Below are 24692 nucleotides of genomic sequence, written 5' to 3' on the forward strand. Positions count from 1 at the left end.
CTCCTGGCAGCCCAGGGGAGCTTTGCCCCTCACTCCATGAAGCCCCACCCTGCTCTGTTCCTGCCCCTGAGGCCTGGAGGGTTCCACGGGGCCCAGAAGGACCAAGCTTGGCATCGGCCTGTGACCGTGCCCCTCCCTCCTCCCGACCACTGGCCCAGCAGCTCTCTTGGCTCCATCCTGTGGGCAGGGACCCAGGAAAGCCTTCCTGGGGCCCTGGGAGCAGACACCTCTGGCTCACAGAGGGGCCTCTTCTGGAGCCAGTGCTGGCTTCTAGAGCCTTCTCTTGAGCTGGCCCTGAGTCTCCCCCGGACTCAGGACCAGGCCTGCCAGCCAGCTGGCCTCCCTGGGGAGCTCGTTAAGGGTTCCTTTGCCACCTCAGCTCAGAAAATGGAAATTAAAACTGTTGAGAGGAGCGGGAGAAGAGGAATGCCGGCCAAGGAGCACCAGGCGCCAGATGACAGGAGAGCATGCGCTCCCAGGCTGAGTCACCACTGCCACCGGGCTCCCAGCCGATGCCCTGTCCCTGAGGCCCTCACAGGGGTATCCTGCAGCCAGGCCTCAGGAGCACCCATCACTGGCAGTGCTGGGGCATGCTGAGGCACAGAGCCATGGCCTGGTCACCCAAGATGGCCCTTGTCAGTCCAGAGAGACCAGAGGGGGTTGTGGAGAATGAGGACAGGAGGCAGCAGCATGGCTCCTTTCCCAAGAGCAGGGGGCACAGGCTGCAGGAGCCCCCACCCTAGCAGAATCCAGGTGGACAGGAGGGGCTCCCGAGATCTGGCACAGGGGCAGCTGTGTGGGCACCTGTGCCCCCGGGAACACAAAGCCAGCTCTGGAGGGAGCCATCCCCCACCAGCCGCCCCCCGCCAGCTGCCTGCTGCTGCCTGGAAGCTTGGTCTGGTGCCCTGAGCCCTGGGGTGTGGAGCCTGAGCAGGGCAGGGCTCTGACTCTTCATGTTGAGGACACTGAGGCCCAGGAAGCTCAGAACCCCCTGAGCCCCATCTGCCCTGCTGCCGCAACCTGGGCAGGGGTGCAATGGGGAGGGCCTTGAGAGGAAGCGGGGCGGTATCCTGAGGGGCCTGGGGTTTGGGGTGAAGAAGATGGCATTTGTCCATGAATAAGGGGCCATGGGCTGAGCCTGGGGCCTCCTGGCCCAAGGATCCCTGCTGGCCAAGCTGCCCCAAGGCCCGAGAGGACACCTCGGGTGGTGTGGGCGACAGGGAGCTGACTCCAGCTGAGCTCGGTCCCAAATGGAGGGTAGAGCTACCCAGTGTGTGGTGGTCCCTGTAGGGATGGGCCCTGCCCCAGGGCACAGGCTGAGCTGAGGGGCTGCCTCCTGCTGTGTCCATGGGCACTCACACATCACAGCCGGCAGGGGCCGTGGACGTCTCCTCATCCCAGCAGCCTGTTTGACAGTTTAGGAAACCAAGGGCCAGTTACCCCGGGGTTTGCATGATCAGCAGGACCCAGCTCCCCCTCCCCGGCCACTGCAACACCTCCTGCTCCAGGGTCCTGGCCTTACCTCACCCTCCACTGCTGGGCCCAGCTCCCTGGTGCCACTGTGGGCTCCCTTCTCCCCGCAGGCCACCATCAGTGCCACGACTGAGGAGCTTAAGGCCCTCCAGGCCCAGTTTGAGGACGCCATCACGGCCCATCAGAGGGAGACCACGGCCCTATGCAAGAGCCTCCGGGACCTAGCGGCCGAGCGGGGAGATGTGGAGAGAGAGGTGAGGGGCAGGGCAGGGGGGCTCCTGGGGATGCCAGAGGAGAGGAGAAAGCAGGGCAGGTACCAATAGAGGAGAGAGTGGGGGGTGCCAGGAGGAAAGAGAGGCTGTACCACGGAGAAGGGAAGAGTAGCCCCTGGGACTAGGAAGAGGCAAACAGCCATAGGGGCCGTGGGGCAAGGGGCCCTCACACCACGCACCAAGTCAAGCCCAGACTCTCAGAGCAGATGAAATGGTGCCTGGCCCAGGCCATTGGCTAAGGGAAGCTGACACCAGTTTTCAGGGAAGAGAAGGCATCATTTCTAAGCCTCCTGAAGGGGTGAGTTTGACTTCGGGGTGAAAGTGGGCTTGGCTGAGTCAGGGTGCCAGCTGAGCGGGAAGGGAGCTCCCTGGAGGCTGCCGTGGGTCCCGACGTGGCTCCTGCTGCCCTGCTTGTCCTGGGAAGGTGCACAGCACACCTGCCAGCTCCCAGCGCACTGGCGGGGCACACCTGCCGCTGGGAGGGCTAGCATGTGAAAGGGTGGCCAGAGGCACGCAGCCAAAGGCTCCGGGAGTCCAGCCAGCCCCCTCGTTCCACGCACAGCTAAGAAAGTGGAGTCAGGAAGGGCCTGACTCTGGAGGCATTGGGGCAGCTGTCGCCTCCCAAAGCCTTCCCGAGAGACAGGCAGGACCTGGGGCAAAGAAGAATTTGGACCCTTGGCCAAGAGACCCACCGCACAATCCACTGAGGCATGGGGAGGCCCTAGACAAGCTAGGCTCTGCCCACACAGCAGGAGGCATGGACTTCATTGGGCTGGACACTAGGGTCAGGGGAGGCTGGATTTGGGGCAGCAGGCAAGAAAAGAAGTGGGTTAGTGGAGATTTCGGGGGGGGCCTGGGCCTGGCCGAGGGCCCGAGGTTGACACGGAGGCCCCCAGGAGCCACATGATGGTGACGTGGGGTGGGGAACAGTCGTGGGCAGGGGGCAAGAGTGGCCAGGGCTAGGCTGGCCTGGGCTCAACGGGCAGGCAGATTGGAGAGGCGTTTCTGAGGGGGGTTGCCAGGACGGGGGGACGCCTGTGTGTGGCGAGGGCAGCAGGGCACACGGATCTGGGCTGGAGGAGGGGAGGGTCAGCTGGAGCCCCAATGGGGCCCACGGGGACGGGGCGGCCTCGCACACTCCCTGGGCTGCTTGCCAAGGCTGGGGGCTGCACAGCTGACCTGGTGCTGGAGCGAGCGGCTGGCGCACACCACGCCCCAGAGGCTGGGCCGGCCAGCAGGGAAGAGTGAGGAGAGGGGCTCAGCCCTCCCCAAGCACCCCCGAGAGGCAGGCTGAGAGAGGAAGAGAACATGATTTAACATGACCGGCTGTTTACATTGGCCCCAAGGAGAAAGGTCTCCTTTCAACAGATTTCAAAGTCAGGCCCGGTCAGCGACCACACGGGGAAGCAAAACGAGATTGCAAAACTGGGGGCAGCAGGGGGAGGGGGAGGTGTGGAGAGGGTGGGGGTGCATCGGTTCCGCTGGCCTCAAGGAAGAGAGCGCAGGCCTCGTGGGAAGGTCAGGCTCTCAGAGGAGCAGCCCCCGGAAGGGAGTGGGGGCTCCCAGAACAGAGCAGGGTGCCCAGAAAGGGAGTGGGGGCTAAAAGGTGAGGACGGTTGAGGGGGACAAGAGGAACAATCACAGGGAAAAGCAAGCAGAGCCCGTCCAGGCGCCAGGCTGGCCCAGGGTCACCATGGAAACCAAAACATTTTTCACAACCTTTAAACTGGAGGAACTTCCAGGCTCTCAGACCCTGCCTGAGGACCACACGTGTGCACACACATGCATACACATCATCCACACAGTGAGACCACACACACCTGTGTACACTCAACACTCAGAGTGGTGCATGCATGCTGAATGCAGACACACACAAGCCTCACGCACTCACACTCACACACTCACGCTGGAATCACATATGGACACCACACAGTGCACACAGGCATGCACAGAAACGTGCACCAGGCACACACATGCATGTATGCACACACATGCACATACGTAGTGCACGCACAGGCATACAGACATGCACACACATACGTGCACACACACGTATGCACACCACAGAGTGGACACCTGCACTGGCTCACACACACTCATCACACTCACACACGCACTCACACATACACTCACACACACACTCACACACTCATGACACACACACGCACTCACACTCATCACACACACGCACACACATGCATGCACACACACACGTATGCACACCACGTACAGAGTGGACATTTGCACCAGCCCACACACACACTCATCACCCACACTCTCACACACACATGCGCACACACACGCACTCACACACACGCACTCACACTCACACCTACACACACACTCTCACCCTCCCCTGCTTTCCCTCCATAGCTCTCCTCCCTGCAGAGCTCTGGAGCTGCCTCCCTGCAGGAGATTTTTAAAAGAGGCTGTTTATACAATTTCTAGCAAGAAATAATTATTATAATCACATTAAGTGATTTGGCTGTAAAATTCCTGTAAAAGGGATGGCTGTTCTCATGAGGCAGAGGGAGCGGGTGGGGTGGGGGCGGGAGTGGGGGCAGGCCCTCCCCTGCATTTGTTTTGCTTGTTTTCATCTCCTCTGTGCTGGGAAATGAAAACAGTTTCTTTTATGATGCATGGGCCCTTTTGCTGGTCCTTGACCTTCTGGGCGGGTTTCTGCTGAGCTCTGCGGAAAATGCTCAGCACGGTCATGGCTCCCACGTGTGGGGGTGGAGGGGAGCGGAGGGGAGGCTCTGGCCCTTCCCAAAAACAGAACAACAATAACAGCGGCAGCCTCAGGAGCCAGGCCGGCCGGGGGCCTGGACAATATCCCGTGAAAACAGCCAGAAAGAGGGGTTTGCTTTCGTCAAGCCAGCAGCTTGACATCGCGGAGTCTTTGTGGCTGCCACCTCTGGCCATGCCCCGCTGGCTACCTCCACCTCCTCCTCTGGGACACACGAGAGCTGGAATGGAGCCTTCTCCAGGGTTTCTGGTCAGGCCCAGAGCTCAGACCTGGGAGGCAGGAGACTGGGCGCCAGGGCCGAGACCCAGCAAGTCCCCACCCCCAGAGCGTAGGTGCTGGGGAGGGCCTTCCTGCCAGGCTGCAACTGTACTCCGGACCCCACCCCTGGGTTCTCCCGGGCACTGTGAGATGCTTGGTGTCCGGAGCAGGGAACAAAGACCCTCCTCCCACTGCCCTCCCCATCGCCAGAGATCGTCCTCCCACCGCCTCCCATGCCAACCGGGGAAGGAGGACCAAGGGAGTGGGTGAGCCCCCACTGTGGCGGGGTCACTGGGCCGGGGTCACTGAGCCGGGGTCACTGTGCCAGGGTCAGGTCCAGCCTGCCTGCCGAGGCTGCTGCCCACACTAGGACAGGCAGCGGCCTGGGCACCACACTGTCACCTAAGGAGGGGACTAGACGGCGGGGGCAGGAGGTGGGAAGGGTCCCGGGCGGTGATGGTGCCGACATGTGTGCTGAGCCGCATCCCAGGTAGGCCTTGCTTACCAGTGGTCAGCGTCCTGGGGGTCCAGGGAGGCCGTAGGGTGGGGCCGGGCCCAGGGGCTCAAGGTGGGGTCTTCTTGGCTCTTAGGCTGGCCCTGCCTCAGCCCGTGGAAGCCGCCCTGCAGCCTCTGCAGCAGTAGGGATTGGTGGCTCCATGGGGTGAGCAAAGCGCATGGGGACCAAGTTGGGCAGGGCACCTGTGCCTGCCACACCACGTCAGAGGCCACAGGGCCCTGTGGCTATATCCCTGGAGCAGCAGTCCCCAGCTGGCCTCTAGAGCTGAATGCTCCTCCCCAGGCCGAGAGGCTTCGAGCACAGCTGACCGTGGCCCAGGAGGGACTGGCTGCACTGCGCCAGCAGCTGCAGGGCGTCGAGGAGAGCCAGGAGGGGCTGCACAAGGAGGCCCAGGAGGCCCGCCGGGCGCTGAGCGACGAGGCCCGCGAGAAGGACGTACTGTTGCTTTTTAACAGCGAGCTGCGGGCCACCATCTGCAGGGCCGAGCAGGAGAAGGCCAGGTATGGCGGCCACCCAGGAGCAGCTGGGGGTGCCCTGCAGCCTGCTGCCCACCCAGGCCGTAGGGAGGACGGGGCAAGGGGGCTAGGCAGGGGCGTCCTGTTGACTTGGGCCCCACTGATAGTGGGGTAGACATGCCAAGCAGGCCTCCCGCTGCCCAGTCCAAGAGGTCTGCAATGCTGGCCAGTGCGAGGGATGGCTGAGGACACGGACACACCTGTCCCTGCCCACAGGGAGTTCCCATCCAGCAGGCAAGATAGGTCACAGGTGGCCTCCAGGAGGTGGTGCAGAGCTGAGGAGCAGAGGGAGGCCAAGGGCCTGGCTGGGGCTCTAGAAAGGCCCCTGTGGGGCAGCTGGGCTGGACGGCACAGCCCTCACAGCAGGTGGCAGAGGTGCCAGGCTGGGCTGGATGTTGAGCGTCCGGGAGTGTGAGGGAGAGGGGGAGACAGGGAGGGATGAGGTGAGGAGGGGCTGAAGAGGTGGATAGTGGACAGGGGCCATGTGGCCGGGCACTGGGACCTGGGTGGACATGTGTCTGTAAGGTGACAGGGAGCCCTGCAGAGGCTGAGTTTGAGGACACTGTGCAGCGTCAAGACTGGGGCCAGTGCCTCACTAGGGGAGGCAGAGACCTGCTGGGCAGCTGTGCTGGCCCCCCCAGGAGGGCGGGGGCCCCAGCCTGTGGCACCCTCGTCAGTTTTAAGCGGTCCAAGGAGGAGAAGGAGCAGAAGCTGCTCGTCCTGGAGGAGGCCCAGGCGGCGTTGCAGCAGGAGGCCAGTGCACTGCGGGCCCACCTGTGGGAGCTGGAGCAGGCGTTGGGGGACGCCCGTCAGGAGCTCCGGGAACTCCACAGACAGGTAGGGCGGCAGGGAGGGGTCAACATCCAACCAGGCACCTTCCCGCCTGGTGGGTCCCAGCTCCTCCCAGGGGAGCCCCCAGCCCTGGCCTTGCTGCCGCTTTTGAACCTCTCTGTCCCCAGACTTTGGGCCACGCCCTGCTCGGGCTCACAGGGTCCCTGGTTGGGTCTGTCCTCATGGGGCGCAGATGACAAGACTGGAGAGGGCAAAACCAGAAATGCTTTAGCGAGGAGGAAGGGAGCCATGCACAGCAGCACACGGAAGTATCCTACATGCAACACTTTGGCGCTCGGGAACTCAGGCAGGCTAGAGGGGAGGCCTGGCCACTGCAGGGCAGGGTGCTGGCAAGCCGGGTCCCCCCGAAGCCTGGCTCCCTCTCATCACGGTGGCCTTGGGGCAGTTGGCTCCAGTGCACCCCAGCCACTGCCCACACTCCCTAATCAGTGCCCACTCCGCCCCACCTGAGCTTCCTCCTTGTCCCAGGTCCTCCAAGGAGGTTCCGAGGAGGTCCCAGGTAGGTGTCTGCAGAGTGGCTGAGGGTGACAACTCCTTTGGGGGCAGCTTAGTCCAAGTCTCCCTGAGTGTGGCCAGCTGCCCTCAAGGGATGTGTGAGGAGAGGCAGGAGGCAGGGAGGCTGCCTGGGTTCCAGCACAGAGACCAGTGACCGTGCGGCCCCACGCTCCCAGGTGAGGACACTGAAGGCCGAGAACCAGAAGAGGAGCGGAGAGGCCCATGAGCTGCAGATGCAGTGCTCGCAGGAGGTGCTGGAGCTGCGGAGGCAGGCAGCCAAGGCGGAGGCCAAGCACGAGGGTGCCCGGAAGGAGGTGGGAGGGCTGCCTGTGCTCAGAAGGGAAGGAGCTGGGCGTCGGGGAGCAGAGGGAGGAGGCCCACCGCACTTCCTCACTGTCTCCCACGGGCGCACCCCAACATCCCTCCTACAGGTCCTGGGACTGCAGAAGAAGTTGGCAGAGGTGGAGGCTGCAGGGGAGGCCCATGGACAGCGGCTCCAGGAGCACCTCCGTGAGAGTCGGGGGGCTGAGCAGACCCTCCGAGCAGAGCTGCACAGTGTCACCAGGAAGCTGCAGGAAGCCAGTGGTGTGGCTGATGCTCTCCAGGCTCGCCTGGACCAGGCTTGTCACCGAATCCACAGCCTGGAGCAGGAGCTGGCCCAGGCTGAGGGTGCAAGGCAGGATGCAGAGGCCCAACTGGGCCGGCTGTGCTCCACACTCTGCCGTGGCCTGGGGCTCCAGAGACAGAGCCCGTGGGCCTCCCCGGAGCAGCCTGGTTCTCCCACCAAAGGTCAGAGTCCTCAGTGGAGGCAGGCGGGCCCCTGTCCCAGCTCAGTCCCTGGCCTGGCACCTCTCTTTCAGGCCTCACAACTCGCACAGTGGGGACAGGCAATTGTAGGAGCCTGTGGTCATCTCCCCAAGCTCCCATGGCTGGGGCAGCAGAGAGGAAGGGGGAAGGGCGTGTATCTGTCACTGTGTTCCTGTCCACGACCCCTCCACTGTCACCTCCCGCAGGCTCCGATGGCTCCCAGGCTCTCCCTGGGCAACAGGGTGCCAGCCCCCCAGCCAGGCCCCACTCGGCCCTCCGATGGCCGTTGCCCACACCCAGAGGCCGCAGCTCAGAGCTCATGGATGTGGCCACCGTGCAGGACGTCCTGCGGGACTTTGTGCAGAAGCTCCGGGAGGCCCAGCGGGAGCGGGTAATGGGGACTGGGTCCTCCCGCCCATGGCGGCACCCCCTGGGGGTCTCTAGGAAGAACACCTGCTGTCCATCCATCCGCGCGTCCCTGGGTCTGAGGGTCAGTGTCCAGGCTGTCCTGTTTGTTGTGATAAACACCAGCACCACCATGGCCCCCAAGCCCAAGTGCCTCGGGTGGCTGGAGGCCGCCCCCTTCCTTATACCGGCTGAAAAGCCCCTGGAGCCAGGCCCTACTGTGACACCCACCAGAGCCCAAGGCAGGGCATTCTGCAACTCATGCCACCCCTGAAGAGCTGCCGGGGCTGGGCAACTGCAGGACAGAGCCAGCAAGCTCCCCTCAATGCTCCCAAAGACCCCTCCGGTGGGGCCAAGCTCCCCAGTGGCTGCTCCTGGCTTCGGGGCTCCCACAGAACCACCCGTGAGCGGCCCCCTCCCACCTCACTGGGTGACACTCCAGTGGGCAGGACTGTGGGAAAGACAGGCAGGCCCTGAGCCCTGGCCAGGGTCTTCTGTGCACACTCCTTCCCTTCAGGCCCACCCTCCCACCGCTGCCAGCCCCAGGGGGCAGGGTCCCATCTGCACTCAGCCCCAAGTCCTGCCAGGGGTAGCCCCTGCCGGTCCCCCTGACCACAGGCTGTGGGCTGCCACCTGCCAGCTCTCCCACACCACACCTGTGCTTGAAACCTGGACCCTTTAGGCCGGGTCTCACTGGGCGCCTCCACTTCCCCAGGCCTGCAGGTCAGCTCAGCTTCCCAGTGAGACCACCTTCCCCGCACCTTCCCCGAGCCCATGGCCCACACCACCCACTGCCCTGCCCCGCACACCCGCAGGCTAGACCGTGAGTGGCCCCAGCTGGCCCCGACCCTCTAGCAGACACCTTGGCCCTCCACCCGCCCGCTGGTCTGCCCCCGCTGACCTCAGTCCTTCTGCCCAGGATGACTCCCGTGTCCAGATGGCGACCCTGAGCAGCCGGCTGAGCGAGGCAGAGTGCAGGTGTGCCCGGGCCCAGAGCCGCGTGGGGCAGCTGCAGAAAGCCCTGGCTGAGGCGGAAGAAGGTGACCTCCCTTGCCCTGCCCCGCCCACCCTGGGAGTGGCTGTGAGGGTGGCACCACCATGTCCCCACTGCTGCCGGCTATAAGCTTTCGGCCCCTGGGGCAGCTCGGTGGGAAGGGAGCTTGGGGGCAACACCCAAACCACCAGGCCTGGCGAGGCTGGGTCAGCACTTGGCATCGGAGTTCTCAGCGGCGACTTCCCCAGCACAGAGGAGTGACGTCCACAGGCCCATCAGGGCCCTCCCGATCCGGCTCCCAGCATCCTCTGCCCCCTGCCCCACCCTAGCCTCATGCAGTTCCCACTGGGGGCCTTTGCCCTGGCTGTGCTACATGACTCTCCCTGGGCAGGCCCTGCCCCTTGTCACCCCCTCAGAGAGGCCCCTTCCTTGTGCCCCCACTGCCTCACACGCGCGAGTTTCTCTGCTTATTGCCCCCTCAATTAAAGGAAAGAGGCAGGAGGGAAGGATGGGTGGGAAGCCGGGACCCTGGGGCAGCCCCAGGACCCTTGAGCTGCGAGGATGGACCCCCACCTCCACGTGGGAGCCAGTCACTCAAGTCCACGGAGCCCTGCATTGCCTGCCTGTGACCTGGAGGGGCATGGGGGACCCTCAAGCCACCCTGCTTGCCCAACAGGCCGGCGCCAGGTGGAGGGCGCACTGAGCAGCGCCCGGGCAGCACGTGCCCTGCAGAAGGAAGCGCTCCGCAGGCTGGAGTTGGAGCACCTGGCGAGCATGCGTGCAGCAGGCCAGGAGAAGCGGCGGCTGCAGGTGCGGCAGACGGCAGGGTGGGTCCCAGGTGGGGCACAAGAACAAGGCCTCTCAGTCACCCTCACACCCTGCAGGGAGGCCACAGGGCCGGGAGGTGGGAGAGAGGGGTCTGCAAGGGCTTCTGTGGGTGTTCAGGGCTGGAGCCAGTGGGCCAGCCTGGCGGGGCCCTGGGGCAGAGGTGCAGGCTGGGTTGTGGCAGGCAGCTTTGGGGTCGTCAGGACTGGGGTCGTCCTTAGCAGAGCTGTCTTTAAGGTGGTTCTAGCCCTTGTTTTACAGATCGGGGAAACTGAGGACTTGGCCTTGGGGGCACAGCCAGTGGGGGGCAGAGCCCCAAGTCTAGGCCCTTTCTTCTTGCTGGCAGGCATGGGGCGGCCCTGGCCCAGCCTTGGGGCTCTTTATAGGGTCACACTGTCCTGCTCCAAGACCACTTTTCATTCCATGTGCCTCAGACACAAAAGGGGCTCCTCAGGAAGGGCTGAAGTCAGTGTCCCTACACGCCAGGCTTTGTGCTGGGGAGGTGCCCACTGGGTCTGAGGTTTTCAGGTGAGGAGCCTGGGCCTGGAAATGGAACAGCCAGGCCGTGGTGGATGGAGGCCTGGCCCAGGCCTTGGTCCTCAGTGCTGGTAGGGAGCCCCAGGCCCAGCCCAGCCCCCCAGGTCCAAGCAGCCCCCGGGGTGTCCTGAGATCCTCTTGTCAGGACTCGGCCAGGGGACAACTGTTCTCCTCCAGAGAGCTCCCTTGCAGGCCCCAGCAGCCAGAGAACAGCGTGCCTGGCTGAGGCTCCCCAGGGCAACTGCCCCCAGGCATCGCTCAACCCATTCTAGAAAGAGGGAGCCAGCACAGTGCAGAGGGGACAGGGCACAGAGACTGGGGAGCCACTCCTCTCCAAGTGTGCCTCCAATGAGGGAGGCCTGGGTGAGCTATCAGGAGGGACGGCCTTGCAGGTTGGCAGAAGGGCCCCAAGGGCAGCCGGCCAGGCCTGCGCTGCTCCACGCGGGGCTCAGCCCTGGAGCCTGGTGGCCCTCAGAGGCCACCAGAGGGCTGTCAGCACTCAGACTAGCAGGCAGGCACTGAGTCCCCAGTAGGCCCTGAGCCTCTGAGGAAGTTGGCTTCTGCAGGGGAGAGGGGAGGGGGCAGAGAGCAGAGGCCAGGCTGCAGAGAGAGCAAGTTCCTCATTAGCCAGGAGTTTGGAAATTTCTGTTTTGGAAAGACCCCTCTGGTGGCAGCTGCTGGGGCAGTAAGACTAGAGATGTCTGTGGAAAGACCCAGGCGGCCTGGCCAGGGATGGGGTCAGGACTTGTGAGATGCCCAGGAGATGGGGGCACCTGAGAAGTCAGGGGACCTGGAACGGGCTGAGCTGGGCCAAGTTTCATTTTATATGTATAGTCACATGTGTGCCTCCCACATGCGTGTGCAAAAATAACGTTCTCTGCTCACAGATTACACATTTTGAAATAGACCTTCTATTTTATTTTATTTTTTGAGATGGAGTCTTATTCTGTCACCCAGGCTGGAGTACAGTGGCACCATCTTGGCTCACTGCAAACTCCGCCTCCCAGGTTCAAGTGATTCTCCTGCCTCAGCTTCCCAAGTAGTTGGGATTACGGGCACCCGCCAATACACCTAATTTTTTTGTATTTTTAGTAGAGACAGGTTTCACACCATGTTGGCCAGGCTGGTCTTGAACTCCTGACCTTAAATTATCTGCCTGCCTCAGCCTCCCAAAGTGCTGGGATTACAGGCATGAGCCACCGTGCCCAGTTCTGAAATACACCTTTTAAATCAACTTTTACAAATGCATTATTCAAATAGGCCACATTTGATCCAGTTCCTGAATTCATCAAAGCTAAGGACAATGTGTTGAATTTTCCCACTACAATTCTTTTTGTCAATGTCTCCTTTTATTTCCAAGGGTATTTGACTTCTAGATTTCTTGACTCTTCGAATTTGAAGTTTCTTGGTTAACTTTTCCTGAGTGGCCTGCATGTCCTGTGACTGCTGTTTGTCTTCCTCTTAGCCTCTGCTTTTTTGGTGTTGGTGTTTCCAGCCTTCATTTCATCAGCCTGGTTCTGCTTTCAATCCCACCTTAGAGTCTCTGCCTCTTCTGAGGGAATTTGTCCCACATAGAAGTTTTGTGGTAACCCATGCTCTGTTTTTCCTTAGGTTGCTTATAGGACACTTTCTCCTTTCCGTGTGTCTTTCCTGCCTGTCCTGTCTTGCATGGCAGGGATGATTTATTCATCCTCTTTTCCCTTAGCATTTGCATCCAGGGCATCTTATGGCTGGGCCAGGACAGCACCTTGCCCCCTCCAGGGGCCGAGGGTCTTGTCCCTTCCCTTCCCGGCTGCACTGCTTCCACCTGTGCCCTAGGAGCCAAGACTTTTGTTCCTTAGAACTTCCTGCTCTGGACAATCCCCTCTTCCAAACCCGCCCCCCAGGGGGGCTCTGGGCTCTCCTGCCTGTAGGTTGAACTTCTCTTGGTGTCTGTGGACCCCAGGGCTCTCTACCCACAGCAGCCCACACCTGGTGCACTACTTTTTGCAACAAATTACTGATGACTTAACCCCACTTTTGAGCCCCCAGTCCCATAGGTGAGAAGCCTGGCATGGTGTGACTGGCGTCTCCCCTCTGGGTTTCACAGTCATGGAGTAGGCTGGGCCACCCGAGGCCCCAGGGAAGAGTCCTCCTCTGGGCTCCTCCAGGTGCTTCTGGGGCATCCGGGCTCGTCCCCACGTGGCGAGTCCAGCTCTTTGCGTTGTCGGGCTGAGCCTCATTTCTGGGCGGTCAGCCAAGGGCTCCCCACTCCTAGCCAGAGGCTTCCTTGGCTGTGCCACAGTGTGGCAGCCGCGCCTGCACCCCACGCCCCCATCTCCACGTGCCTCACACCTCACGGCTCCCTTCTGCTGACACCCGAGGGTGTGCGTGAGTGGGTGAGACCCGCCTGGGTGGTCACCCTTTGCTTAACTCAGAGTCAACTATTTGCATCCACAAAGTCCCCTGGCCATGAATCCAACGTAATCACAGGATAACGTCAGGGCCAGAGCTCACAGGGCCCTCTGAGGGCTCTGCCTGCCGCATGGGTCCGAGCAACGTGTTACCAGCTTTGGTGAACTCCCTGCCGCTGGTATGATGAGTGGGGCCACTCATGGCATCTCTCCTGGAGGGGCCTGGTTTTCATTCGATTCCAGGCTCCTTGTTTGCCTCTGACCTTGACCTTGAGTTCAGATGGGTTCAAGAAATGTGCGGATTCCCTGGGTTCTTTGTGTTTTTCTTGTCAGTGCTCTCTCCAGAGTGGCAGCCAGAGGCCTCCTTGTTTTTGAAATTCAAAAATGTCGCCAAAATGTGGGCGTGTCGGCCCCTTTCATTATTTTTACCTACCCCGGCAAACCCTCCCTACTTGCAGAATCAAATCTACCTTCTGTTTACAGAGGTTCCTTCCACTGTAAAAAAACATCTCTTCTCCTTCTCCCTCTTCTCTGTTCTTTTGTCCTGGAATTCTCAGCGTCCCAATACTGACCCCCTGGACCTGTCCTCCTGGCTTCAATCTTGAATTTCTCCTTGTCATCTCGGTTTTCCCCAAGGTCCCAGGAGAATTTCAGGTCTTACTCCTACTCAGCTAATCTCAGGATCTGCCGCATCTCGTCTGCTGCTCCTGCCCCCACCGTGGCCTCGTTCAGCCTGAGTTTTTATTTTGGATTGTCCACCTCGAGACCCCTGCCCTGTCCTCACCTTGAGAACACTAGTTACCATCTTCTGATGTGTGTCAGTAGCTCACTTCTCTGTTTAATTAGAGACTCTCAGATCTGATTCCTCAGATCGACTTTATTTTCTCAAACCCCAGTGGATACTAGTTTTGTTATTTGTTTTTCCTTTGCGTGTCTTTAAAGAAAGGAGTTCTGGCCTTGTTTGAAGTTGGGAGTGGAGAGGAACCCATCAGGGACTTTATGTGTCCCCATCCAAATATTTCAGGCTCAAAAGAAAGGCAGAGAGAAGGGTTCCAAGATCCCGCAGCCACAGGGAGCCATGGGGAACGTGGGGAGCCAGCAGTGGAGTTCTGGCCCTCCCAGAGCTGTTCTGTTCCTAAAGTGGGCGGAGTGGGAGCGGTGCTCTCTGATGCACGGTCACGGTGTGGTCCTCCACCTCCCCAGCTGCTTGCCTCACAGGGATGGAAGGCTCCCCGGGTCCCCCAGCCACAGCAACCCTCTTCCCTGAGGTCCTGGTGGTACAGAGTTACCTCCCCAACACCCCTGCAGCTCCCTCCAGCCCTCGCCCTTCTGAGTCAGGGTATGGGGGTATGGGGGTCCAACTTTGGGTCTCCACATGTGAGTGCAGAGGACGTCTCTGACATTGATCAGACCTTTGTCTGTATGCATTTTTCTGCTTGGTCTAGAATTTGCTCAACTTTTTTAGTGAAATGTGCTAAAATCTATCATTATTGTGTCAATGTTTTCTTACAATTCTGGCAATTACTATTTCACCCATTTTTAGGCCAAGTTGGTTTCATCTGCCCTTGGGAGTCCTCCGAGTCCCTGGTCTCCAGCTCTGAGGAAAGTTTTTCCCAACTTTTTGTAATCTATTGGTCATTGTGATGGGTTTCTGGATTCAGACACACCTAAGTCACCAGAGGCCCCCGCTTTTGACACACAGCAAACCCAGGCAGAGAGCTCAGGGTTGAAATTTTCTAGCCAGCCAGGGGGCTGGGAACACAGCCATGCTCCCTGCTGCCCCATGCCCCTTGCTGAGCCAGGGGGTGCTGGGGGGTGCTAGGGTCCAGTAGGGCAGGCCTGGCGCCTCTCCTGGCTCTGCCAAGCTCCCGGCACAGTCTAGAGCCAGCTCTGCCTTTGACACAACTTCTTTCACTTTCATGGGCTGGTTTTTCCCCTGTTTCACATAAACCAACGTGTTTGTCAAGAGAAAGTTAATTAAAAACATATTTTTCTAATTAAATGGTAGGCTGTGCTATGCAAACAGTAAGATTCTTGTTTGAGAGCAAATCCCTCCCCGTTTCCAAGGCTACCCTGGGAATTCGACAGAACAGCCGTGCAGGACCAGCCCGTGGTGTCAGGACACACACGGAATGCAGCAGCAGTGCCCAAGTAGCTGGCCAGGTCTCTGAGCAGGCGGGAGGCCTGGCACTCACTCAGCATCACCCACGGCCTCATGCCCACTCAGAAAGGCCCCCCATGCCACCCTTGGACTGGCGCCCGGTCACAGCCTCCGTGGCTCAGGGAAGCTCACAGCGTTCTTGGACTCTTGCCCAGGCCTCCTTCCCCTGCTGTGCCCACGTGCCACACCCACCCCCCCCAGCTCCCCACATCCCCAGTGCCAGCCCTGCAGGTCACCCGCCTGTGGGGCTCAACTCAGCGTCAGTCACAGGTTCTAAAAGTTTCCGGGGTCCACATATGCCCAAAGCTAGCAGAGCAGCTTAGGGCCGGCGGGGCCCACAAGGTGGGCACTGAGCCACAGTCGGACTTGATTACTCTCAGTGTTTTGTCAAGAATTTTTGCATCTGTAATTCCTTTATGGTGACATATTTTTCAGATTTATTTGTGTTAAGAAAATTGTATTATTTTATAAAATGAGTTGGTGGGCTTTCCACTTTTTCCATCACCTGGAACACTCAAAATAACTTTTCTTGAAAGGTTCATTGAACTCCCCTGTACATATTCCACAGCTCCTGTCATCGTAAAGAATACACTTTAATTCCCTTTCCAATCTCTTTTCTGTCAAGGGTCTGCTTTAGTTTTCCATTTCTTCTCGGGTCAGTTTTGCCCTGTGGGAGTGTAACTCATATGTTCAATACGTTGCCAAAGACCTGCACATACGTCTGCTTAGCATCATCTTCATTATATACATGGTCTTGTCAGCAGTTACACCTGCTTTATACGCACAGTTGTGCCTTATTTACATGTGGAGTTATATCTGTTTCTGTCCTTCGTGTTGGAGATTTGTTTCTTTCCCTTAACCTGATTTGCCAACGGTTCATGTTTTATTCCTCTTTTCAAAGAATCAATGTATCTCTTCTTTTATTTTTGTTTAGTTTATTGATTTCAGCTTTTATTTTTATGAACACTCTATTTTTACTTTTAGTTTACTTTTTTTTTTTTTTTTGAGGGTCTTGCTCTGTCACCCAGACTAGAGTGCAGTGGCATGATTTCGGCTCACTGCAGTCTCTACCTCCTGGGCTCAAGTGATCCTCCCACTTCAGCCTCTTGAGTAGCTGGGACTACAGGCACATGCCACTACACCTGGCTAACTTTTGTTTTTTGTTTTTTTTTTTTGGTAGAGATGGTGTTAAACCATGTTGCCTAGGCTGGTCTCGAACTCCTGAGCTCAAGTGATCCACCCACCTCGGCCTCCCAAAGTGCTGGGATTATAGGCATGAGCCGCCACACCCAGCCAACACCCTCTTTTTGTTGTAACTTTTCTTATTTCTTGAAAGGAATAACTAATTTGTTTATGCTTGGGCTTTCTCTTTAATAGTAAGAGCATTTAATGTGATCCCATTTTCCCTAATTGTGGTTTGGTACGTGTCCCATCAGTTTTTGATGTGAGTTCTTTTCCTTTTTACCAGTTTTCTAGAAGTTTCCATTTTTATTTCTTCTTAAATTTGGGGGTTATTTGAAAGCATGAGTGCGTGTTTGTGCCACTTTTTGTTTCTTACGTCATCTTCCTGGAGAGGCTGTGGCTTTGGGCAGGGATGACGGTTTTCTTTTGATCAGCGTCTGGGTGGATCTTTGTTTATGCTCCTGCTTTGTCAGTTGTTTATTGGTCATTTGCTTTTTTGGTTTGGTTTTGTCTATTTGTTTGTGATGTGTTTAGAGAATACTGGACAAACTGATTGCAAAGTTTACAGGAAAGAATAGATGTTTGAGATTTTCCAAGAAAATTTTGAAAGTGAATAGTACAACAGGCTATAATGCTAGTATGGTCAAAGCAGGAGAGGCTGGTAGTATAGATACAGAGGAAGCAGGGCAGGCCAGAGTCCAGAGGAGGCCCTGCCACCATGAACTGGCACCAGACCCTGCCCTCTGTCTGGCCCCAGAGTCCCACTGTGTGGAGTGAACGGCTCCGACCCCCTTGTATCTGAGGACTGTCCAGAGCTAACTCTGTCCTGTGACTCAGTGGCCTGAGGGCAGTGGCCTGAGGGCAGGATGGGGCAGCTCACCAGTGCAGGGAGACTAGGGGATACCTGCCAGTGGGCAATCAAATTGGCCCATCGTCGCCCAGTGGATAAATTGGTATGAGGCTGACGACCCCAATTCCAGATCCCAAAGGACGGATTTGGCGAGTGTTTGTGGCCTGTCCCGTCCTTCTCTGTGCAGCCGGCAGGACGCTTATTAACGAGGCCTTTGTCCCTTCTGCTCCTGTTCAGATATTTCCCAGCCTTCACTCCCAGCCTTCCATGCAAGCCTTCATTTTTAACAGCTTCCCCGGGGGCATCTCAGAATCCAACCAGCCTGCTTTTTTTTTTTTTTTTTTTTTTTTTTTGAGACAGAGTTTTGCTCTTGTTGCCCAGGCTGGAGTGCAGTGGCACGGTCTTGGTTCACTGCAACCTCTGCCTCCCAGATTCAAGTGATTCTCCTGCCTCAGCCTCCCAAGTAGCTGAGATTACAGGCGCCCGCCACCACACCTGGCTAATTTTTTGTATTTTTAGTAGGAACGGGGCTTCATCGTGTTGTCCAGGCTGGTCTCGAACTCCTGACCTCAGAAAATCTGCCCATCTCAGCCTCCCAAGGTGCTGGGATTACAGGCATGAGCCACAGCACCTGGCCCCAGCCTTCTTTTGGTCTCAACGAGACCCCTGTGAGACTGCATCATACCCATGCCCCAGATGAGGAAACTGACACCGGAGCCCCGCATGCTGGCTCCAAGCCCAGGCTCATCCCTGCTCAGGCTCTGGGGTAGGAGCCTCAGGAGCCCAGGCTCATCCCTGCTCAGGCGCCGGGGTAGGAGCCTCAGGAGCCCAGGCTCATCCCTGCTCAGTCTCTGGGGTAGGAGCCTCTGGAGCCCAGGCTCATCCCTGCTCAGTCTGTGGGGTAGGAGCCTCAGGAGCCCATGATCATCCCTGCTCAGGCTCCGGGGTAGGAGCCTCAGGAGCCCAGGCTCATCCCTGCTTGGGCTCTGGGGTAGGAGCCTCAGGAGCCCAGGCTCATCCCTGCTTGGGCTCTGGGGTAGGAGCCTCAGGAGCCCAGGCTCATCCCTGCTCAGGCTCTGGGGTAGGAGCCTCTGGAGCCCAGGCTCATCCCTGAGCACTCAGCTCTGGGGGAGAAGGGCTGGGGTTCTTTCCTGTAGCTACTTAAGCCCTCAGACTGAATCCACGTTTTCAAGGTTTGTTTTGCCAGCCTGCCTCTCACACAGCATCAGGATTTAGAGCCAAAGGGACAAAAGAGATGAGAGCAACTCACTGGGGCCAGTGGGGCTGTGCATTAAAGGAGAACAACTCAATTATTACGGTTCATTCAAATTCCATAAAAGCTGAGTCATTACAAGAGGTTTGGGACCTCTTAAAACTGCCATGAAATATTTAAGCCATATTTGCAGAAAACTTCTCCTTTTCTACTGGAAAATTATATAGAAAACTATAATTTTCAAAATTGCACAAAGGGTGAAGCATCACAGTCTGAGGTACAACCATTGTCTTCCTTCTTTTCCTTTTTTAAAGTAACAAAGTGTCGGACCAAAAAAAAGAGTGTTTTCAGAATCCAGCCACCCCAGAAGGAGCTGGCCATTTCTCCCGCAAAACCCTCAGGAAGGTGCAAGGGCTGGGGGCTCATCAAGACCTGACCAGGCCAACTTGCAGTCAGCAAGCTTCCAATGACAGACACCTTGCAAGCTCCTTCACACGTCTGGGGTCCTCTCAAGGCCCAACAGCTGCCAGCTCTGGGGCTCAGGGGACACCACGGGTGCCATCCTCCCTCCTGGGATGACAGGGAGGCAGGATTCCTGCAAGCAGGAGGAGAAGGCAGCAGCGTAGGGTGGGGACGCCAGCGGGGAGGCTGTGCACAGAAGGCAGCAGGTGCACGTGATCAAAGTGATGGCGAGTTCCCCGGGCACTGTCCTGTGGGCAGCTGGGAGCACCACAGGCCCAGAGCAAGGCAGTGGCATGGCCGATGATATTCAAGTGAAATGCACCCTCAGCCATCATGGGGTAGCGCCTGGGGACAGTGAGGAAACTGAAGGGCTGTCACTGGTCCCAAGTGGATGATGGCAGTTTGGACAGGCTGAAGGCAGAGGGGCTGAGAAGAGGGCGCAGGGGTGAGGGACACAGCGGGGATCATGGGCCATCCCAGCTTCACAGGCTCTGGAGCTCCTGAGCTCAGTTTGGGACTAGCTGTGTCCCCAGGTGGGAGCTGAAGCGGGAGAACATGCAGTGTGACGGCAGAAGGGGCAAGCAGGGCCCGAGCCGAACAGGCTCCAGGAGCCTTGGGGAGGGTCACCTCAGGCTTTATCCCAAGGGCAGTAGGAGCCACCAAGGCTGGAGGCAGGGCAGGGATGCCACCGATGTGCCCTCTGAGACCACTGGCTGCAGCAGAGAAACTGCCAAGCCCGAACCTTCGCCCACGCTAGACCAGACCCCCAGGACTTTCGGCTCAGGCTTCCTGGGGGTCCACACCTTTGAGGTTACATTGCAAACACAACCGCCCGATCAACGCACTTCAGGTTGTCCTTAACCACGTCTTGCTGTTTTCATCCCAGCGATACGGTCCTGCCAGACGGTCTAGGCAGATGCCCTGAGGCAAGGGTTTCCCTGCAGGGCCTCCTACCCCGTGTCTCCAGGTGGGCCCTGTGTCTCCTTCCCCCCCAGGAGCAACTGGACATGCTGCACCAGGCCCTTGACGAGAGCAGAAGGCACAGCCAAGGCCTGGCCAAGAAGGGGAAGCTGCTGGAAGAACAGCTCACCAACTTGGAGCACAGGTGCCAGAAGGCTGAGGGATCGCTGGAGCCCCTGCAACAGGTGAGGGTGACCAGGAGGGCAGGGTACGCTGTCACCAGGAGGCGGTGAACAGGCCTACAGGGAAGAGGCCCTGTGGTCCTTTGCAGAATCAGTCCCTCAACATGAAGGGAGGCCTAGAGAGAGGCTGGAGGCAGGTGAGCAGGCCTGCAGAGACCCAGGCACCATCCAGTCCCCCGCTGACAGACAGGGAAACTGAGGCTGGAGGGGCCCACAGGGAGTCAGGGGGCTGGATTTCTTGCCGTACAGTAAGCACCCCTACAACAGAGGAGTCAGCTGTGGACACGCCGTTTAGGAGAAAATAAGTTGAGGCCAGAGCCAGCCTTAGATGGAACAACCTCGCTCTCAGAAACTCGGGCCCTCCCAATCCCTGGCCCACGCCCAGCGTCTCCGGCCCAGGTGCTCTGTCGGCCGCAGAGGCTCAGCGGCGGGCAGGAGGCGGCTGAGGCGCAGGCGGAAAGGCGCGTCCTGCAGGAGCAGACGGCGGCGCTGCGCACCGAGAGGGCGCGTCTGCAGGGGGAGCTCGCGGCGCTGCGCGCTCAGCTCGCACAGGTAGGCGGCAGCGGTGGTCCTTAGAGAAGAGGGAGGAGCTCCTGGCTGGGGTCCGCAGGGGCGCGGCTGGGCGAGGCGCTGGCCCACGCATGCTTCTGTGTCCTCACCTGCCGGCGGGGTGGCACTAAGCTCGGGGTCAGGACGCCCGCAGGTGGCCACAGCCCTGCCAGTGGTGTCGTGTGCGCCCTGCCTTGGCTCTCCCTGGAGAGGCACCATGGGTGAGGGCAAATCCCTGGCTTTGTCTCCAGTGTCTGAGCCCAGCTTTGCTGGAAACCGAGTGGCCTGACACACCACACACCCCAGAGCCCCAGAGGCCCCTGCTCATGGTGGAGATAGCCCCTCCCCTGGGGTGTGCCCTGTGGCTGGAGCAACAGGTGGGCCAGCCTGTGCAGGTGCCCCACAACCTCCCCTCTCAACGCTCACAAGGATAGTGGCCCCTGAGCTCCCGGTAGGGCGCGGGCAGACAGGGTGAGAGACCCGGAAGAGCTCAGTGGTCAAGTGACGGTCATCACCCAGTCCTGTCATCCCCCGGCCTCCCCGGTGCAAGACAGGGTTTCCAAGCCCAAAGGTCAGACAAACTTAGACCACTGTGTCCAGGGGTGGGCCGCAGAGGTGAGGCCAGGTGGAGGCACCTGCTGGCTGATGAGTAATCCAGTGATCCCGGCCACTGAGCTCGGCCCCCGGGCGCATGTGGACCCGGCTCCCACTCATGAAACCAGACGGAGCAGAACCATTGGCGGGGAGATGAGGGGCGCACAGCCGCCAGGTCGACTGATAGAGAAACAGCCCAAGAAAGAGGAAATGGCATTCCAGGAAGCAGGCAGAGCTTCTCAGAGCCTGCACCCTAGCCGTCACTCTTTGGGCCCATCGAGGAGGAGCCTGCTATGTACAGCACCCCCTCCCCATCACCTGAGAGGCAGCTCTCTTGTCCTCTGTGAGCACTCCACACACACCCAGTCACTCACTGCACACACACCCAGGCACTCACTCCACAAACACCCAGGCACCCACTCCACACACATCCAGACACTCACTCCACACACACCCAGACACTCACTCCACAAACACCCAGGCACCCACTCCACACACACCCAGACACTCACTCCACACACACCCAGACACTCACTCCACACACACCCAGTCACCCACTCCACACACACCCAGGCACTCACTCCACAAACACCCAGGCACCCACTCCACACACACCCAGACACTCACTCCACACACACCCAGACACTCACTCCACACACACCCAGGCACCCACTCCACACACACCCAGACACTCACTCCACACACACCCAGTCACTCACTCCACACACACCCAGTCACCCACTCCACACACACCCAGTCACTCACTCCACACACACCCAGGCACTCACTCCACAAACACCCAGGCACCCACTCCACACACATCCAGACACTCACTCCACACACACCCAGTCACCCACTCCACACACACCCAGGCACCCACTCCACACACACCCAGGCACCCACTCCACACACACCCAGGCACTCACTCCACACACACCCAGGCACCCACTCCACACACACCCAGGCACCCACTCCACACACACCCAGGCACTCACTCCACACACACCCAGGCACTCACTCCACACACACCCAGGCACCCACTCCACAAACACCCAGGCACTCACTCCACACACACCCAGGCACTCACACTGGGGGTCTCGCTGCCCCCCACAGCAGGGTCTGGGTGCATGCAGGGCCCCCACCTGGCAGGTGAGGGCAGAGTGGGCACATGGCCCCAGCCCACGGGGTGGCCTCACACCGATCCCTCTTTCTGTTCATCCTCTCTCTTTGATGCCGGCCCCTCAAGCTGTCTGCACAGTTAGGCTCCTCCCTGATGGGGACTTGGTGGCTGTCCGGGGCTTCAGGGCTGGACACTGCCGTTTCTACAGCATGGGTTGTTTAAATGACTCCAGGACACCGTCAGGGTCCTGCACGGCGACTGGCTCACAAACGGGTCTGAGTGGAGAGGGTGGTGCATCACATGGGCACATGGGCACAGCTCCCACCCACCCTGTGGGTCCAAGGTGCAGGGTGGGGTAGTCCTGGTGGCCTGAGGCCAGAGTCACCACGGAAGCTGTGCCCATCTCCTACTGGACCGGATGCTTTTGGAGGGGCTGCCTCCAGCTCAGCATCCCTGGGCCCTGTTGCCCACTACCCAGGCCTCCTCATGGCCGCTTGACCCCAGAGCCCCACACCCACCGCCTCCCAGCTACTCTCCTGCCACCCTCGCTCATGCAGCCGCAGAGTGGCCGCCGAGATCAAGGAGAGCCAGAGGTCAAGGTAACCTGTGGGTCACCCAGCTGGAGGGACAGGCCTGGAAAGCCAAGCCGGGGTTGCCAGCATCACGACCCATCCACAAGCGCCTACCTCCAGCGTCCTGGGGGGTTCCAGCTTGTTCTCCTTGGGAAGTTTGTTCACCATCCCAGGCCGGATGGCGCAGGGGGAGGGGCGGGAAGGGCGAGTGTCTTTGGCCTTCCATTCGTGGAGCCTGGGGGACAGCCCCTTTTCCCTCTGCTGTGTGCTGCTGAGGCCCTGCAGGAACAGGGAAGGTGCCCACACAGCCACCCAGGCTGGCCCTGCAGAGCGGGTTGCACCAGCTGTGGGCCCAGGGTTCTGATGCCCTCACAGCCCCCCTCCGGGAGTAGGCAGGGGGCCCCAGAGTGGGACAGGGCTCCAGAGGAGGCAGCTGGAAGGATGACGGGCACTCAGGATGGGGGAGGGGAGGATGGCATCTGCTGAGCTGGCCCCTGCAGGGTCAGTGCCCCCATCTATGAAGTGGGGAAGGCAGGTGCTGAGGCCTCAGGGGTGAACCCCAGAGCAGGGTGGCCCTTCCCAAGGACTCACTGCCACCTGCAGAAGGCCCCGCAGCCCAGCCTGCCCAGGGGACAGGGACCAGCAGTTCAGGACAGTCACGAAAGCCACCAGCCAGCTTGTCCACAAAGGACCACCTGCCCTCCAGAGTAGGGCTAGCCAATGGGGTCCAGTCACCAGCCCCTGCTGCTGTTCCTGAAGGGAGCCCAGCCCTGGGCCATGGAGCCAGGGTGTTGGGGCCTCCCGTGGATGCTGCTGGGGGTGGAGGAGCAGGGGGCTTGCATCAGCCCTGGTTGCGACAGCACTGCCCAGGGACGCAGAGCCAGCTGTGGGCACAGTGCCCGCCGTGAGTCCCTGGAGCCTGAGGAGGGGGAGGGAAGGAACAGCTAATGAGTTCCAGGAGGTCAGCTGTGAGGGGCCCACAAACCCATAAACCCTTTATTGGTGTCTCAGGAGGGGAAACCCGGATGTGGCCGTTTATTTATTTTGGATTTCACTTTTCTCTTCTCTTTATAACATGCACTTCCAGGAGCGTAACTGGATTTTTAAAGAAACAGGACTTCCTTTTTCAGTGCAGGGGACTCTCTGTTTTTCTCAGTCCTGAAGAAGAAAGGAACCCTTATTTTTTGTAAAGTTCCAACCACTGACCCTGTAACGAACTTTACCCACGCAAATTATCCCCTCTGTCTTAGGGCCCGAAACCAGGCCTGCTCCAGCCCTGAAGCTAAGAGGGCAGGTTTGTGGTGTGCCAAGTGTGTGCACTGAGCCCCAGGTCTGCTGCCCAATCCTGGGCCAGGGCCAGCACCTGACAGAGGGCATTGGGGCGGACAGAGGACTGACCTGGCACTCCAGCCCAAGGCTGACAACCCTGTGGACACAGCCCCAGCAGGCAGGACCCTCAGGGCTGGGCACAGCAGAGCCTGGAGGCAGCCTGGTTCGGAGAGCAGGGCCTGGGTTCCAAGCCTTCCTCAGCGCCTGCCTGGCCCAATGAGCCTGTGACATGATGGGATCCCGTCCACACCAACCACCCATGAGGCATGCCCCAGGCCATCTGGGGGCGCTGGAAGCAGGCTGTCTGGGGCTGGTGGACGGTGTTCCTCTCCTAGTGCTGCTCTCTGTAAGAAAGAACTCTTAGATTCAATCCTTTCCTCCAGAGGGCCCATTCGCAAGGGAACAAAAGGTCCCTGCCAACTTTCCCAT

At 59.4% G+C, this 24692-nt stretch overlaps 1 protein-coding gene across 1 annotated transcript in view; it reads left to right on the top strand.

Annotated features, from left to right (window-relative positions):
* CROCC2 (ciliary rootlet coiled-coil, rootletin family member 2) overlaps positions 1–24692 on the top strand; it is an 82057-nt gene that overhangs the window by 52074 nt on the left and 5291 nt on the right. The window contains 12 exon segments of the mRNA XM_063648415.1: positions 1584–1727; positions 5549–5766; positions 6459–6618; positions 7305–7442; positions 7560–7917; positions 8142–8326; positions 9260–9380; positions 10011–10144; positions 19953–20102; positions 20499–20651; positions 20900–21025; positions 22920–22961. Of these exon segments, the coding sequence (XP_063504485.1) occupies positions 1584–1727; positions 5549–5766; positions 6459–6618; positions 7305–7442; positions 7560–7917; positions 8142–8326; positions 9260–9380; positions 10011–10144; positions 19953–20102; positions 20499–20651; positions 20900–21025; positions 22920–22961 (1929 nt within the window).

Source organism: Pongo pygmaeus, chromosome 11, assembly GCF_028885625.2.
Source record: "Pongo pygmaeus isolate AG05252 chromosome 11, NHGRI_mPonPyg2-v2.0_pri, whole genome shotgun sequence".
Classification (NCBI taxonomy): Eukaryota; Metazoa; Chordata; class Mammalia; order Primates; family Hominidae; genus Pongo; species Pongo pygmaeus.